This window comes from Oncorhynchus gorbuscha, linkage group LG19 (genome assembly GCF_021184085.1).
Source record: "Oncorhynchus gorbuscha isolate QuinsamMale2020 ecotype Even-year linkage group LG19, OgorEven_v1.0, whole genome shotgun sequence".
NCBI lineage: Eukaryota > Metazoa > Chordata > Actinopteri > Salmoniformes > Salmonidae > Oncorhynchus > Oncorhynchus gorbuscha.
Window position 1 is genome coordinate 57355262 of NC_060191.1, and position 15598 is coordinate 57370859.

Below are 15598 nucleotides of genomic sequence, written 5' to 3' on the forward strand. Positions count from 1 at the left end.
TAGAATTTGAGGACGCCTGCAGTCTTTTATAATCCATTTCTACACCATGTCTTGCAAAACCTTTTGTATCCTCATTGATTTCAGGCAGCCGCTGCAGTCTACAGGGGTGGTCAGCTTGATACAACCAAATCACTGGGCAACTGAAAGGACTCAACCAGAAACAGCCTACTTTCATCCTGGTCTTGGGGTGTACCTTTGTGTGCTGGTTTTCATGGTGCTAAATTGTCACCATAGCAACAGAGTGTGTGTGTGTGTGTGTGGTTTGGTTTTACTATCCTTGTGGGGACCCAGAAGTCCTCACATGGATAGTACAACAAGGAAAACTCAAGACAAGTGGGGACATTTCAGGTTTAGGGTTAGAATTAAGGTTAGGATTAGGAGTTAAGGTGAGGTTAAGTTTAGGGTTAGAATTAAGGTTAGGGTTAGGTTAAGGGTTATGTTTAGGGTTATAGAAAATCAGGTTTTGAATGGGAATAAATGTTTTGGTCCCCACAAGGATAGTAAAACAAACGTGTGTGTGTGGCGCTGACCTGTGTCGTCATCGTCCATCTCTCCATTGAGCTCAGAGGCTCTGAGGAGTCTGGTCTCCATCACCTCCATCTCCATAGAGTCCATAGACTTCTTCATCGAGTCAAACTTAGTCTGGGGAGAGAATCACAGGCCATGCATTAATACACAAACACATTATATACCAAGTTAGAAATACTGACAGATAGGCCTCACATTGCACTTGCACGTACACACACAAACACGCTCATTGCTCACACACACACACACACACACACACACACACACACACACACACACACACACACACACACACACACACACACACACACACACACACACACACACACACACACACACACACACACACACACACACACACACACACACACACACACACACACACTTCCTCTAAATGACACAATCGCTCATTTCGAGAAGCGAGGTCATTTGTACCCAGCCCAGCCCATCAGCATGTGCTGTCTGAGCAGTCAGTAGAAAATCTATCCCATCTAGTTGGAATACCCTGAAAAAAACAATCATGTCAAATGCCAAATAGAAAACTAAAAGGCTGGGGAAGGCTGGGGAAGGCAGGGTCAACAATCTGGTCACACCATTACGTTGCAGCCTACAGAACTGGCAAGGTCGTCAATTGCAAATCAGAATCGGTTTTCCATTTACCGGTCTGGTTCAAATAATGAATGAAATAATTGTGTACATCCAACAACAGTTAAGGATGTCTCATTTGTCCAGTGTTAACCTGCAGGTCCTTCATGTCTTTCTCCAGTCTCAGTCTCTCTGAGGTCTCAGACTCCAGCAGCTGAGAGGCCGACTCTCCTGTGTTCCTCTCGTCTGCCAGCTCCGACGACAGCTCTGTGATCTGGCATATACACACAATTGCAATAAGCAAGAGGGTGAAAATAATGTGTTTATTATTACTATACATGCACCCTGTCTAATGCATACAGTGCAATACAGTTACAACTTCATGACATAAAACATCCATCTGTTCATCCTTTATTGATACAGACAGATCCGCTGGTACAATGTGTTATCTTATATTAGTCTGCAACACAGTTTGTGTGTGTGTGTGTGCGTGTGTGTGTGTGTGTACCCTGCTCTCCAGGCGGTCACTGTTGAGTCTCAGCTCGTTCCTCTCCTTGTCCACCTTCTCCAGCCTCCCTTTCAGCTGCTGGATCTCCTCCTGGGAACAGATAGACAGAACGAGAGAGGGAGGGGGAGAGAGAAAATGTATTACAGTATTAGAGGGAGCTAAATCTGTATAGTCTCTATAAAGCAGGGGAAGGAAATCAAATGTTGGGGTGTAATCATTACTACCAAACAGTCGGAAAAACGTTCTGTTATGCAACAAAAACAAGCATTTCTCTGGGACGGATTCAGGTAGGGCCATTCATGTTTGATGAACCTGTCCAATAGAAAAAATATTTTTGTTGCCAAACTGAATATTTTGAAACTGTTTGGCGTAATGACTACACCCCTGATCAACAGTAGATGGAGGGTGTGTATAGTTTGTGTACTCACGTCTTTGCCACGTATCTGCTCCTCTGTGAGCTGGACCTCTATAAGGGGGCGTACTGTGGTGAACACCTTCCACCAGGCCCAGCCCTTCACTCCCTTGTTCTTCTTGATGTTCTTCTGGATGCAGCGGATAGCCAGGTCCTGGATCTGAAACACATGCAGATGAGCAGAGGGACTTGTTTGTGTCTGGTGTTAGGTCTGCCAACATGTAGGATTCTTTAAGTTTTTTTTTAATGGAAATATATATATATCACAAATACAGTGCATTCTGAAAGTATTCAGACCCCTTGAATTTTTCTGCATTATGTTACGTTACAGCCTTATTCTAAAATTAATGAAATCGTTTTTCCCCCTCCTCATTCTATAAACAACATCCCATGACAAAGCAAAAATGATTTTTTTGAAATTTTTGCAAATTAATTACAAATAAAAAACGGAAATATAACATTTACATAAACATTCAGAGTTTCTCCCATTCTTCTATGCAAATCTTCTCAAGCTCTGTCAGGTTGGATGGGGAGACTCGCTGCACAGGTACTTTCAGGTCTCTCCAGCGATGTTAGGTCGGGTTCAAGTCTGGGCTCTGGCTGGGCCACTCAAGGACTTGTCCCGAAGCCAATCCTGCATTGTCTTGGCTGTGTCCTTAGGATCCTTCTCCTGTTGGAAGCTGAACCTTCACCCCAGTCTGAGGTCCTGAGCGCTCTGGAGCAGGTTTTCATCAAGAATCTCTTTGTACTTTGTTAATTAGAAAGGTGAGTGCCTTTCCAAATCATGTCCAATCAATTGAATTTACCACAGGTGGACTCCAATCAAGTGTAGAAACATCTCAAGGATGATCAATGGAAACAGGATGCACCTGAGCTAATTTTCGAGTCTCATAGAAAAGGCTCTAAATACTTATGTAAATAGTTTTTTTCTGTTTTTTATTTTTAATACATTTGCAAAAATGTCTACAAACTTGTTTTTTTGTTTTGTCTTTATGGAGTATTGTGTATTGATGAGGAAAATGTTTTATTGAATCAATTTTAGAATAAGGCTGTAACATAACAAAATGTGGACAAAGGGAAGGGGTCTGAATACTTTCCGAATGCACTGTTTGTATGAAATATATAACTTTTGATAAATAAAGAAAATAAGAAATGGCATTGCTTAGTGTCATTATCAACTAGCACAATAACAGAGACTTGCATCAAGTGTGACGATTTGGGCGAGCTAGAATCAAGACAATCCCAAAGTTCTTCTGGCTTCTCACGGCTTTAAGAGCTGAGACAAAGCTCTTCAGAGAAATGTAATCAAACATCGATACCACTTTGGCACCTTGTTAAAAAGGCATTAGAAGGAGCTACAAGCACCCGCTACATGGGCATCTCCAATAAACCACCCATTATCTCACAACCCAATTAGAACAGCACAATGCAACTGCATCCACTGGGTTTGCCATGATGGAGAAGGCATGCCAGGTTATGTCCTCTAAAGATGGTTTGTCATGATGGAGAAGGCATGCCAGGTTATGTCCTCTAAAGATGGTTTGTCATGATGGAGAAGGCATGCCAGGTTATGTCCTCTAAAGATGGTTTGTCATGATGGAGAAGGCATGCCAGGTTATGTCCTCTAAAGATGGTTTGTCATGATGGAGAAGGCATGCCAGGTTATGTCCTCTAAAGATGGTTTGTCATGCTTAGACCTAAACAAGTCTAACAAATCATGTGTTGACTCAATAAGGGGGGGGGGTCAGTGTTGATCTTTCTGTTCCTCAGCCATACAGAGAGCTCATATACAACACCAGAGGGTTTTAGAATAAGGTCTTGCAGCCTTTAGAAAGAAGATATGTCTGTGTCAAACAGATATTGACGGTCTTAGAGAAACACAGGAGCAGAATGTATTCATTTCTCTTCCTTTTTACTCTGCCTTCTGCCTCTCCTTTACAGAGTTCCCTTTGAGTGTCTGGGAAGCTACATGGCCTTTGCTGAGCACACAAGGCCATAGATGTAACGCATGCATGCACTGACACACACCTGTTCCCAGTCGGGGAAGAAGCTTTGTCTTAAAGCAACGATTTAATTAGACACACTCTGGGCCGACTGGCTGAAAGGAGGAATCCCCCATGCTCCTCCATCTTCACCCTGCTGTCACTCGTTCTATCCACATGAATGTCAAAGAGAGAGGAGGCTGTGGGCTTCAAACGCTGTGCCGCATCCCTTCTATTCGTCTATTTCCCCATGGTGAAGCACCGTTTCAGAGAAGGAACACTCTCTCTATCACTTTCTCTCTTTTCTCCCTCAAAGCTCTTTGAAAACAAATCCCTGTGAGGGTTTGGCTCAGGCTGAGAGGACTTCAAGGTGCGCGGAGCCCCCCGGAGCAATCAAATAGACAGAGAGAAACAAACTAATAGATTCTTGGGCAGTGGGGACGTCAGTGTTCAGACGAGGAAATCAACACTTTCATGGTCGTGTCTTGTGTCTCTGAGAAATATGGGCCAAAGGTTCAAATGTAACACCCTGCACTGCCTTGTAAATCAAGTGTGAGTCTGCTTGTTTAGCTGTACATTTTATTTTCCTGTAAATATCAAATCAGCTTACCTTGCTACGACACAAGCTTCACAAATATTTACTACTACCACTCTCCTCAACACGCATTTTACTCTAAAACATGCCTTGGCTTCTTAGCTAGAATTGTGCAAAGTATTCATTGTGTGTTTAAATAAATACTTAAATCATAGAGTTCAACTTAAATAAAACAACCTCAACTTCCTGTTAATCAGATCAAATGAAAACACATGGAACTAAACCTTACTGTAACTACCAGAACTGCTGGAGGGTAGTGTCCTGTACTGTACCTTTCAGAACTGCTGGAGGGTAGTGTCCTGTACTGTACCTTTCAGAACTGCTGGAGGGTAGTGTCCTGTAATGTACCTTTCAGAACTGCTGGAGGGTAGTGTCCTGTACTGTACCTTTCAGAACTGCTGGAGGGTAGTGTCCTGTACTGTACCTTTCAGAACTGCTGGAGGGTAGGGTCCTGTACTGTATCTTTCAGAACTGCTGGAGGGTAGTGTCCTGTAATGTACCTTTCAGAACTGCTGGAGGGTAGTGTCCTGTACTGTACCTTTCAGAACTGCTGGAGGGTAGTGTCCTGTACTGTACCTTTCAGAACTGCTGGAGGGTAGGGTCCTGTACTGTACCTTTCAGAACTGCTGGAGGGTAGTATCCTGTACTGTACCTTTCAGAACTGCTGGAGGGTAGTGTCCTGTACTGTACCTTTCAGAACTGCTGGAGGGTAGTGTCCTGTACTGTACCTTTCAGAACTGCTGGAGGGTAGTGTCCTGTACTGTACCTTTCAGAACTGCTGGAGGGTAGGGTCCTGTACTGTACCTTTCAGAACTGCTGGAGGGTAGTGTCCTGTACTATACCTTTCAGAACTGCTGGAGGGTAGTGTCCTGTTCTGTACCTTTCAGAACTGCTGGAGGGTAGTGTCCTGTACTGTAACTACCAGAACTGCTGGAGGGTAGTGTCCTGTACTGTACCTTTCAGAACTGCTGGAGGGTAGTGTCCTGTACTATACCTTTCAGAACTGCTGGAGGGTAGTGTCCTGTACTGTACCTTTCAGAACTGCTGGAGGGTAGTGTCCTGTTCTGTACCTTTCAGAACTGCTGGAGGGTAGTATCCTGTACTGTACCTTTCAGAACTGCTGGAGGGTAGTGTCCTGTACTGTACCTTTCAGAACTGCTGGAGGGTAGTGTCCTGTACTGTACCTTTCAGAACTGCTGGAGGGTAGTGTCCTGTACTGTACCTTTCAGAACTGCTGGAGGGTAGTGTCCTGTACTGTACATTTCAGAACTGCTGGAGGGTAGGGTCCTGTACTGTACCTTTCAGAACTGCTGGAGGGTAGTGTCCTGTTCTGTACACCGAAACACATTGTAATGCAGAATGTTGGCTCACAAAAGCCTTTGTAGTGGTGATATTGTTCCCCGTCTTCCCCTGGGCCTCTCAGTAGAGGTCTTCACGGATCCACCTGTACCGGAGACTCAATCCGGTACCCGAGCAGGTCCGGATACAAAGTTCAAAATAACGTAACGGGTGGGTCGGATCTGATATGATTGTCACGGGTCTCGGGTATGTGTAATTTGAACTAACTTGTCCGGAACGGCCTGTACAGATCCAAAGGTGACTGCTGCAGTAGAGAGAGAGACATTTTTCATTTGCTGCTCTTGCTTTTCACGAGAGGAGTGTGGCGCCTGTAGCTTGTTATTGGCCAATCATAAATCATCAAAGCGGCAATAGGCTACAATCATAGAGCCTCCATGTGTGGCAAAAGTTAGGAGATATCTAATCAGTGGAAGATGTTTGATGATAAATAACCTAGCTATGGCAGCTATTAGTCTACTGTAGTGAGAGTCTGCTTGGTTGGTTGCTGTCTCTCATCCCTCCCTCCCTCCCCCGCCTGCTAGAGCGACTCCTCTTTCTCTCCCTCCTCTCGTGCTTTATCAGCTCTGGTTAATCAAGTAGCTTTAAAAAGTGCTTTTCTACTGCTTCCCTCACTCGGATAGGGTCTGGATCCAACCAGGTCTATAAGGAACGGTTCTAGTTGTCCTCGGGTCTGTTCGGAACGGGTCTCTACATTTAAAAAATATATATTTATGCATATCGGGTCAGGGTGGGAAAGCCCCAAGTCCATTTCAGAACGGGTCCAACTTCTTGAACCCTTGAAGAACTACCTCCCAGCATTACACAACCCTCTCCAGTCCAGTCTGACCCTCAGCCAGTCACCGTGAGGAATGACAATCACTCTTAATGGAGTCGTTTACAACTAAACACTTCGGAAAACAAAGGAAAATATCAATATCCTGTTCCTAAATCAAAACAAACAATCAGGATAAACAACTTATAGAAAGAGGCAAAGCAGTAAAGAGAAGCCCACTGTCCTTGAAAAGCAACTTAAAGACAGCAACCTTGAGCCCAGCTCAGCACCAAAGAACTACCAGAGATGGGGATGGCAGGGACTGGGAAGACAGCGGTCGAAGCCCAGTCTGTCCAAACGCACATGGACACACTAAGACTCACATGTAGGCTACTGCTACACAATTAATTCACACTAACCACTCTCTCACACCCTCACGTAAACAGACAAGCACCCCCACACACAAACACACACAGTACAGGACAACACACAGAGCTGAATAGATCCCCACCGGTGGTTCCAGTCATTCAGTGGAGGGTGTTATATCCCTGGTCGGCATGCTCACTCTGGTGTGGTGGGGCATATAGGGTGTATGTGGGCTGTTGTCATCCGCCTAACACACACACATACAGCTCTGTCCCTGCCGTGTCTCTCTCCAATCCCTCATGACTGGACCAGGGATTATGACAGGCGTCTACAATAATAATCTCACCCTGTAGAAAGACCAGCCTTCTAGTTTCCCCCACCACTCGTGTATAAATAAAGGTATTACTATTCAAATAGGTAAGGAGAGAGCCTGTACTATAGGCGTGTCAGTCCTTTTCTTTTTGACCCTCATCACCCCTAGATAGATCAGAGGTCAGGTTAGAGTGAGAGACAGAGAGGAATGCTAAAATGGAGGGAGAGGCTGAGAGGGCAGGGAATAAGGCGAGGTGTGTGTGTTCTGGTGCGGTAATCGATAAGGCTGTGATTGAGGGGACATGTGTGTGTGTGTGTGTGTCCCAGAGGAGCAGGTTGAGCAGATGGAAGGCTATCTGCTGGGCCGGGGGCCAGCAGAGACAGGATGGATTTATGAAACTGTGCTCTGATGAACTTCTGATTTAGTGAGCCGCTAAACCGCCCCACAGATGTGGGTGGCAGAGCTAGCAATGGAGCGAGAGCATGCCATTAATACGAGGCAGAGAGAGAGCGAGAGAAGATGGTAGAGAGAGAGGGTAGAGAGAGAGGGAGAGAAGAGGGTAGAGAGAGAGGGAGAGAAGATGGTAGAGAGAGAGGATAGAGAGAGAGGGAGAGAAGATGGTAGAGAGAGAGGATAGAGAGAGAGGGAGAGAAGATGGTAGAGAGAGAGGATAGAGAGAGAGGGAGACTATCATTCTAATGCTTCCATGGGAATATTCTCTTCCTCTCGGAAAGAAGCACACGTGTCTTCTCTTTGGTTTTCATGGCAACACATTGACTAACTTCACTATAACGGAAGATAAATTAGAACGTGTCGTAGGGGACAAATAACCATATGATCGAATGGGAAGCTTCAGTTCCTTTCAGAGTTTTCCCAAGACATTGTCTGAGGCAGCGAACAAAGAGAGCAGTAAAACAACACTGACACAAGCACTTTCTGTACTGGCAAGGGATACACAGCTCTTCTAAGACAACGACAGGCATCGGCTTTGAAAGTGTAGGCATTAGGAACCAACAGTGCACTGTGTGACGTGGTCGAGGGGCACGAAACGGTCCGTTTTGCTGATCTAAGATCAGTTTAGCTCCTTTCGACATCTAATCTGACCTGGGCTTTGGGCTGGTAAGAACTGGGTTGAGAGGGCTCACTCACCTTCCTCTTCTTGAAAGCCTGTCTGGCCAGGTATCCTCTGCAAGAAGCCTGGAACATGGTGATGTTGCGTCTGGTCTGGACATCTCTCTGCTCCTCCAGTTTGGCCAGGGTACCCGCTCTGAAGAACACCTGGTGAGAGACAGGGACAGTTAGATACTGACACGAAAGTGAATTGTATTGAAGTCAGACAGGGAGCATGTGTGTGTGCAAGGTTGCACAATACTATGGAATAGAAATAATGTAAACATGAAACAGAATATTTGCAACTTTTTCATTTGGGGGCATTGAAGCATACAAACAAATAATTACAATAATTTGTTTTTCCATGATTCAGGGAGTTGGAATCCCCCTAAAGATCTTCAACCATACATCTGGGATTCAGGGATTGCATATCAACTACATCAAGTCCTGCGTTTACTTTGCATTTCAATGTTTACTTTGGGGGCTTTAAATTTAGTTGGATTACCTGAAACGCTTTAGAGTCATTTCAATTCTCTGATCTGCTCTGGGAGATTGGGTGGGGAGCTGCTGATGGACTTCTCTACAGTTTGTCAAGCCAGAGCTGAGAGCTCATCAAACTCTTTGAATGTTGCTGAATTGCATTAGCATGCTAATAGTGTTAGTGAAAGAGCTATGCTTAACTTCACAAAATCCTCATTAAAACTCCCTTGTGTTAACAACACATGCGGCTGCCACGGCTACAGTAAGGAAAATAACAAAGACAGGAAGTTTCTGGGGAAACTAAAACGACAGGTAGAGTTGTGGAGAAACTTCTCTTGGATTTAGCCGTCATCTTCAGTTAGTCAGAGGCACTGTGTTTCCTTCAACTCTAAAACAATTGAGGTGGTTAGTCTACAGAGTGTTTTGTTCAGATTTCACCAAGCGGATCCTCAAGACGAGAGCTGTGGTGGTGTTATGCAGAAACTGCATCATGATGCATCAGGACTGATCTAACACAGTACTCCAGGGCCCTTAACAACCTATTATCCTCTATCAGAGGCACAGGATGAGAGAAAACACTTTACCCAGCACAGACAATCAAAGTTCAGAGCCCGTGTGTACAGTCAAGCCAATAGCACATGCAGAGAGTGGGCTGGGCGCGGTGAAACCACACAACACTAACACACCCACACTTCTCTGCTGTAGTGCAACGACTCCGCCTGGAGAGGTTGTCTATACCTCCAGAGAACCTCCAGAGAACATCGGATTGAGTTTGCTTCCTCTATTGTCAGCAGTGTATGGGCATTCTGTTAAATGGATCCAAAATGACATGTTAACAAATCAACAGCTTGCATGGTATGCTTGCATTAATGCACACTTCTAACTGTTTCCCGGGTGCCGATGACGTGGATGTTGATGAAGGCAGCCCCCCCCCCCCCCCCCCCGATTCAGAGGGGTTGGGTTAAATGTGGAAGACACATTTCAGTTGAATGCATTCAGTTGTGCAACTGACTAGGTATCCCCCCTTGTCTTTGCCTATTCCTATGCAGTAGACTGAGTAGAACACAGACACATCACAACGAGGAGCTGAGAGAACACTCTCCAGCTTGTAACGCTCTCGCCCACCATCACAACCCGCTAGTGATACACAGAGCAACGCCAATGGGATGTGTGATGTGTAACAGTAAAAGGCCCAGTCACACAGGACTTCCCCCCTAGCGGGATAAGCTTCTGCCTAGCAATGACAGTCAGCGTGGACGAAGGAACATATTGGACCTCGTGGTCTCTAAATGCAACTCTAAAGGTCGACTGAGGTCGTGGGCCGTTCCAGTGGCTCAGTTGGGGCTTGGTGTTTTTCTTTGCATGATGAGAGATGGAAAGGCACACACACACACACTTCCCAAAACATACTTTTCCTACTGTCTACTTCAGAACAAAACTTCCCACTGTCCTCTATTCTATGGACATTCTGAAAAAGCCTCCTCTGCTAATTAGCCATTCATCAGCCCGTCCTTTCCTTTGCATTTTCTATTTTGCATCTGAAAGGTTTGAATCTCACTGTGCTGATTGGTGTTTGTGGAGGGTTATCGGCACGCCACGGCAAAGCGCCACAAACAAAGAGAGCAGTCGCCTGCCAAAATCAATGGCTACAGGGAGCAACAGAAGGGACAACAACAAAGAGTAAGCCAGACATCTTTTTTTCTGAAGAAGCAGAAGAACTGTGGAGCAACCTTCCCTGGCCCAACTGAAAGTCAAGCCTGTGTGTGTGTGTGGGGGGGTTGCCAACCGCCAACTAAAAGACAAAGGCTGCCAGCCCAGGGACCCAGCGGCAGCTAGGAACCAGTGCCACAGCGACAGACCTATGATTCCAAAGAGAAGGGCATGCTGGGTAAACAGCTGTCCCTCCCAGGCAGAGACATAACACCTAGGGCCTTTAGACTGTACCAAGCCTTCACACCTATTGTCATAGTGTCTCCTGTAGTCATAACACTTTTACAAAGCATGTATTAATGGCTTATACATACGTCCGTCCGTCCGTCTGTCGGTGTGTGTGTGTTACTTACCCTGCTCAGGCCCATGTGGTAACTGCTGTTCTCCAAGTCCAGAGACTCCAACAGCTCCTCCACAGCCTGAAACAAACCGATAAAACGGACAGACAGATCAATGAAGAGATCAACAGAAATGGACAAACAGACAGACAGTGCTCCCTCCCGTAAAGTCACCATCCCTCTGTCTTCGCCCCAAAGGACTGCACACAGCACCATAGCAACAGGCACACTCCCCTAACATCAGCCTATCCACCAGGAGACTGCAGACCAAAACGTCTCAGCTACGGCACCAAGCTGTAACCTCCAATTCAGTCTAAATATGGACTGTATCTAAAGCAGTCTCAGGAGAGGTGGAGGAGGAGGAGGGTCTTTAAAGCTTGACTACAAAGTGAAGTTGGAAGATAGCTGAAGCCTCAAGGGAGAGGATGGGAGTTAACTTGAAGAGAATCAGCTGTTTTAAAGAAACTGTCCAGTGTTTCCAGATTTCTATGAAATATGACCTGTGATTAATTACAATATGAGTGAAATAGTTTTCCTTCCAAAATGTTTAAATTAAATATGTTAAAAAGCAGCTTTTCTGTGTTGGAATGGTGTGGGCGTACCCCAAAAACAGAATGTTGTGGGTGTATGTCGGTCATTAACAGTATTCATACGAGTAGCCCACTGATTGGTCAGCTTAGCCTCCTCAGGAGGATGACATAATCCTAGCTGAGGAAAGAGAAAGCTTTATATTTTTAAAGTCTCTATGAGGTGGGGTTTTTTGAAGTATTTTCTCTCCAATTTATGCTTTGGCCACAAATACAAGTATAGGATGAGTCAACCACATTATTTGAGTATGAGCTAACATAATATGAACATTTAAAAGTGGCTAGTGGACAGTTACTTAAAGGACTGTTGGCAGTGGATCTCCGCAGGATTACTGGATCTGGGAGGTAAACAGGCTCAGTGGAGGATAAAGCCACTTCAGCCACAGCAACACAGCAACACAGTAAAACAGCAACACAGTAAAACAGCAACACAGTAACACAGCAACACAGCAACACAGTAAAACAGCAACACAGTAACACAGTAACACAGCAACACAGCAACACAGTAAAACAGCAACACAGTAACACAGCAACACAGTAACACAGTAACACAACAACACAACAACACAGCAACCCAGCCATACAGCCCGAGCTAAGATGAAGAGACAGACAGGTTTCTAGCTCTGAGAGAAAGGGCTCTGTTTGAGTTCTCTCTGGGAAATAAAAATACATTTCCTAAGATGCTGACGCAGGGGGAAACCTCTTACTCCCTCTTGCTTTCTTTCTCTCTCCTCCCTCTCACTCAGTCTGTCTATATCCAGAGAATGAAGTACCTTTTTGTCCATTCATTATTTCTGAGCAGGCTATTCTTCCTAAGCATGTCTCCAAGGAGTCTGCTTTCCTCTTTAACTCTTCTATAGCTCACTGTATGTTTTAGCTGTGGCAGAGAGGACCTCTTTAACAGCTCTACTTCAAAAACACAACCTTCTTACACAACAATAAAAATACAATTTCAGCCAAGAGAATGTCTATAGCATTTCTTCATTTCCAGCTGAAAATTTCTACATCTGAACATATGTTTACTGGATTCAGAAGTTTTAAGCACACATCTGAGTAGGTAGGGTATGCTAATAGCTGTAGGTACTGAAGACAGAGAGAGAGGAGAAAGAGATGGAAGGGGAGGGCAGAGAGGAGGCACGTAATTAATCAGCACACCAGCCGCATGCTGCCAGCCAACCTAATCATAATTAATTACACACAAGAGAAGATCTAGGAGGGGGAAGGGAAGGAGAGAGAGAAAAGAGGGAGGCTATATTATCATTCGTGGAGGGAACGCCTCGACACTCACCCTCTTCTCGTCTGTGACCATGTAGTGGCGTCCGTGCTTTTTGGTCAGGTGGGGCACCAGCACGTCAAAGCGCCGTCTGAACTCGGAGAACACCATGTGATCAGGGTATCCTTTATGGAAAAGGCAGAACAAGGTCAACATTTATCAAATCATTTTTATTTCTCATACAGTTCAGAATTAAGGGGGAAAATGTCCCTCTCCCATGACTTAGCTTGACTTGAGTGGTGTCTTACCTTGTCTGTAGATGCGCAAGGCGTCGATAAGCTTAGATCCACGGAGTTGAGCCCTCAGGAGGCCCACATCCAGCTGCATGAGGCCTGAGTCGCAGCTCTCTCCATGGGTCACGCGCGGCTCCATGCCAACTCCCACCGCGTCTGCCTTGGGCAGCAGGCAGTGGACAAAGTGAACCCTGGACCTGCGCACCGTGTCCAGCAGAGCATCCTGGGGAGACGGAGGGCAGGGAGTTAACGCATTAACACACACACACACACACACACACACACACACACACACACACACACACACACACACACACACACACACACACACACACACACACACACACACACACACACACACACACACACACACACACACACACACACACACACACACACTTACATGTATAAATACATGTTAATATAGTTTTATTTGAGTAACACAATTGTCATACAAAGTTCTTAAGAGCAACTTGGGCCTAAACCCTCTCAAAGAGGAAGCAGAGGCCTTGGGTAGGATAGAAACCACTCCACTCACCACTTGCAGTTTGATCTGGATACAGAGGCTCTTCTTCTTGACAGCGGCCATGCCAGTGGTGAAGGTCTTCCTCATGCTAGTGGCTCTGCGGAGGGCCAGCTGAGATCCCCCCTCCAGCCCTGCGATGGAGCCAGACAGCACTGTGGGCCCTCCACTACGACTAGAGAACAGACTGCTGATGTTCTTCCTGTGTGTGTGTGTGTGTGTGTGTGTGTGTGTGTGTGTGTGTGTGTGTGTGTGTGTGTGTGTGTGTGTGTGTGTGTGTGTGTGTGTGTGTGTGTGTGTGTGTGTGTGTGTGTGTGTGTGTGTGTGTGTGTGTGTGTGTGTGTGTGTGTGTGAGAGTGAGAGAGAGAGAGAGAGAGAGAGAGAGAGAGAGAGAGAGAGAGAGAGAGAGAGAGAGAAAGAGAGACAAAGAGGTAAGTATATTTTCTTTGTAAAGTGCTACTATGGAGAACAATCAATCAGTGAATTAAATGTGTACTTCTGTGAGTCCTGCAGCAGAGTGGCAGCGTTCTGTGAGGCGGGGTTCTGCTTGGCGTGGTTCAGCCAACCCTGAGCATTGTACTCCACCCAGTCTGTCCCGTGGCTGTGGCCCAACAGGAAGTGATGCGGCTTGTCACTCTTCAGGAGCAGGGCGTGTCCCTTGTTGTCCCCCTGGTCGGGGCCATAGTAGCTGAATAATCTCTCCAGCAGAGTGTCCTCAGAGCCCCCTGGCTGCACAGCCTCCTCCTCCATCAGCCACAGCAGACCTCGAGCCTCATCTGTCCTCGCCAGGGTGCGCACCTGGGACCATCGCAAGAACACACACAGGTTAGAGAGGTGGGAATCTATCACTTGAGTCTAACACAAACACAAGTGAATCAGCTGTGCAGAAAGCTTAGGTCCACAGCTCAGTCCAACACGCAGGTGCAGCTTTCACAAGCACCTCAGACACAAATTAGGCCACAACAGAGACACTCACCCAGCTCCAGTCCACCAGTCATCCACAGCTCCTCTCATCCATCCAATCACGACACTCCATACACAGCAACACTCTCCAAAACCAATAAAGCAACCTAGTCTCCTCTTTTTAAACTCATGGTTTAAATGTCCCAACACGGCCTTTATCCCTGGCCCAGTGTTGCCATAACATTACACCTGCTTAGCTGTGACACTTGTAGAAACTTCTCATTATGCACCAACACAGTGTTCAAACAACCTGATATGTTTCAACATCTCTGAACAAAACAAGTCATTTTGTAAAGGCAATCCTAACGTTTCGGTAAATAAGAAGCTATGAGAGAGATGAGTCTTTTCCTCCTCATTTTAGAGCTGCTATTAAAAGCCACTCCTGGGCAGTGGAGCATTTAGAAACCTTGCTCTCTGACAGTCCACTTTGATAATGAATGGTGTTATTAATGTGAGAGTGTAGACTCTGTGGATGGAGTGAGGTGCAGGCAGGGTATCTTCACCACCACAACCTACTGAAGCTAAAGCCTTTTAAATTATTCGCCAATTGAATTATTTAACTGCTAGAAGCAGTGCAGATCTGTTTCACTGAGTTGGTTTCTCTAGTAGCAGTCAACTAATTAATTGCCAAGTCAGGTAAATCTCACATCCTTTTCAGAGAGACATGAGAAATAAGAACCTCTCTTTTTCAGAACAATCCTATTCCCTTACATTATTTGACACTGTAGGCTGGAGGTGGATGACCTGTGGATATTACTTGGATTCTAATGCAGCATTTTGTCAGGCTCTCCTCATCTAGGTCTATAGCTCTGTTGATCTTTTCATTATGTATTTTTCTCGGAGCGTGAGCTGGTTTCCAATAAGTATGGCGCTGGTTCAATAGCGTTTGTTTGTCTGACTTGTAGCCGTGTTTGGTCATGCATGCCCTTGTGCACTCCTTCACATACAAACACAAACCGCACACACGCAAACCGCACACCCA

The 15598-nt window shown here is 45.7% G+C and overlaps 1 protein-coding gene across 12 annotated transcripts in view; it reads right to left on the reverse strand.

Annotated features, from left to right (window-relative positions):
- The window catches only part of LOC124005683 (unconventional myosin-XVIIIa-like), a 183917-nt gene that overhangs the window by 62661 nt on the left and 105658 nt on the right, over positions 1 to 15598 (reverse strand). For all 12 annotated transcript variants that reach the window (XM_046315146.1, XM_046315145.1, XM_046315144.1 and 9 more), the window contains 10 exons: positions 14150 to 14451; positions 13669 to 13855; positions 13146 to 13353; positions 12913 to 13022; positions 11053 to 11118; positions 8549 to 8677; positions 2050 to 2193; positions 1622 to 1711; positions 1268 to 1387; positions 531 to 642 (listed from right to left, as the gene is read on the reverse strand). In XM_046315146.1, coding sequence (XP_046171102.1) covers positions 531 to 642; positions 1268 to 1387; positions 1622 to 1711; positions 2050 to 2193; positions 8549 to 8677; positions 11053 to 11118; positions 12913 to 13022; positions 13146 to 13353; positions 13669 to 13855; positions 14150 to 14451 — 1468 coding nt within the window. The remainder of the gene's footprint in view (positions 1 to 530; positions 643 to 1267; positions 1388 to 1621; positions 1712 to 2049; positions 2194 to 8548; positions 8678 to 11052; positions 11119 to 12912; positions 13023 to 13145; positions 13354 to 13668; positions 13856 to 14149; positions 14452 to 15598) is intronic.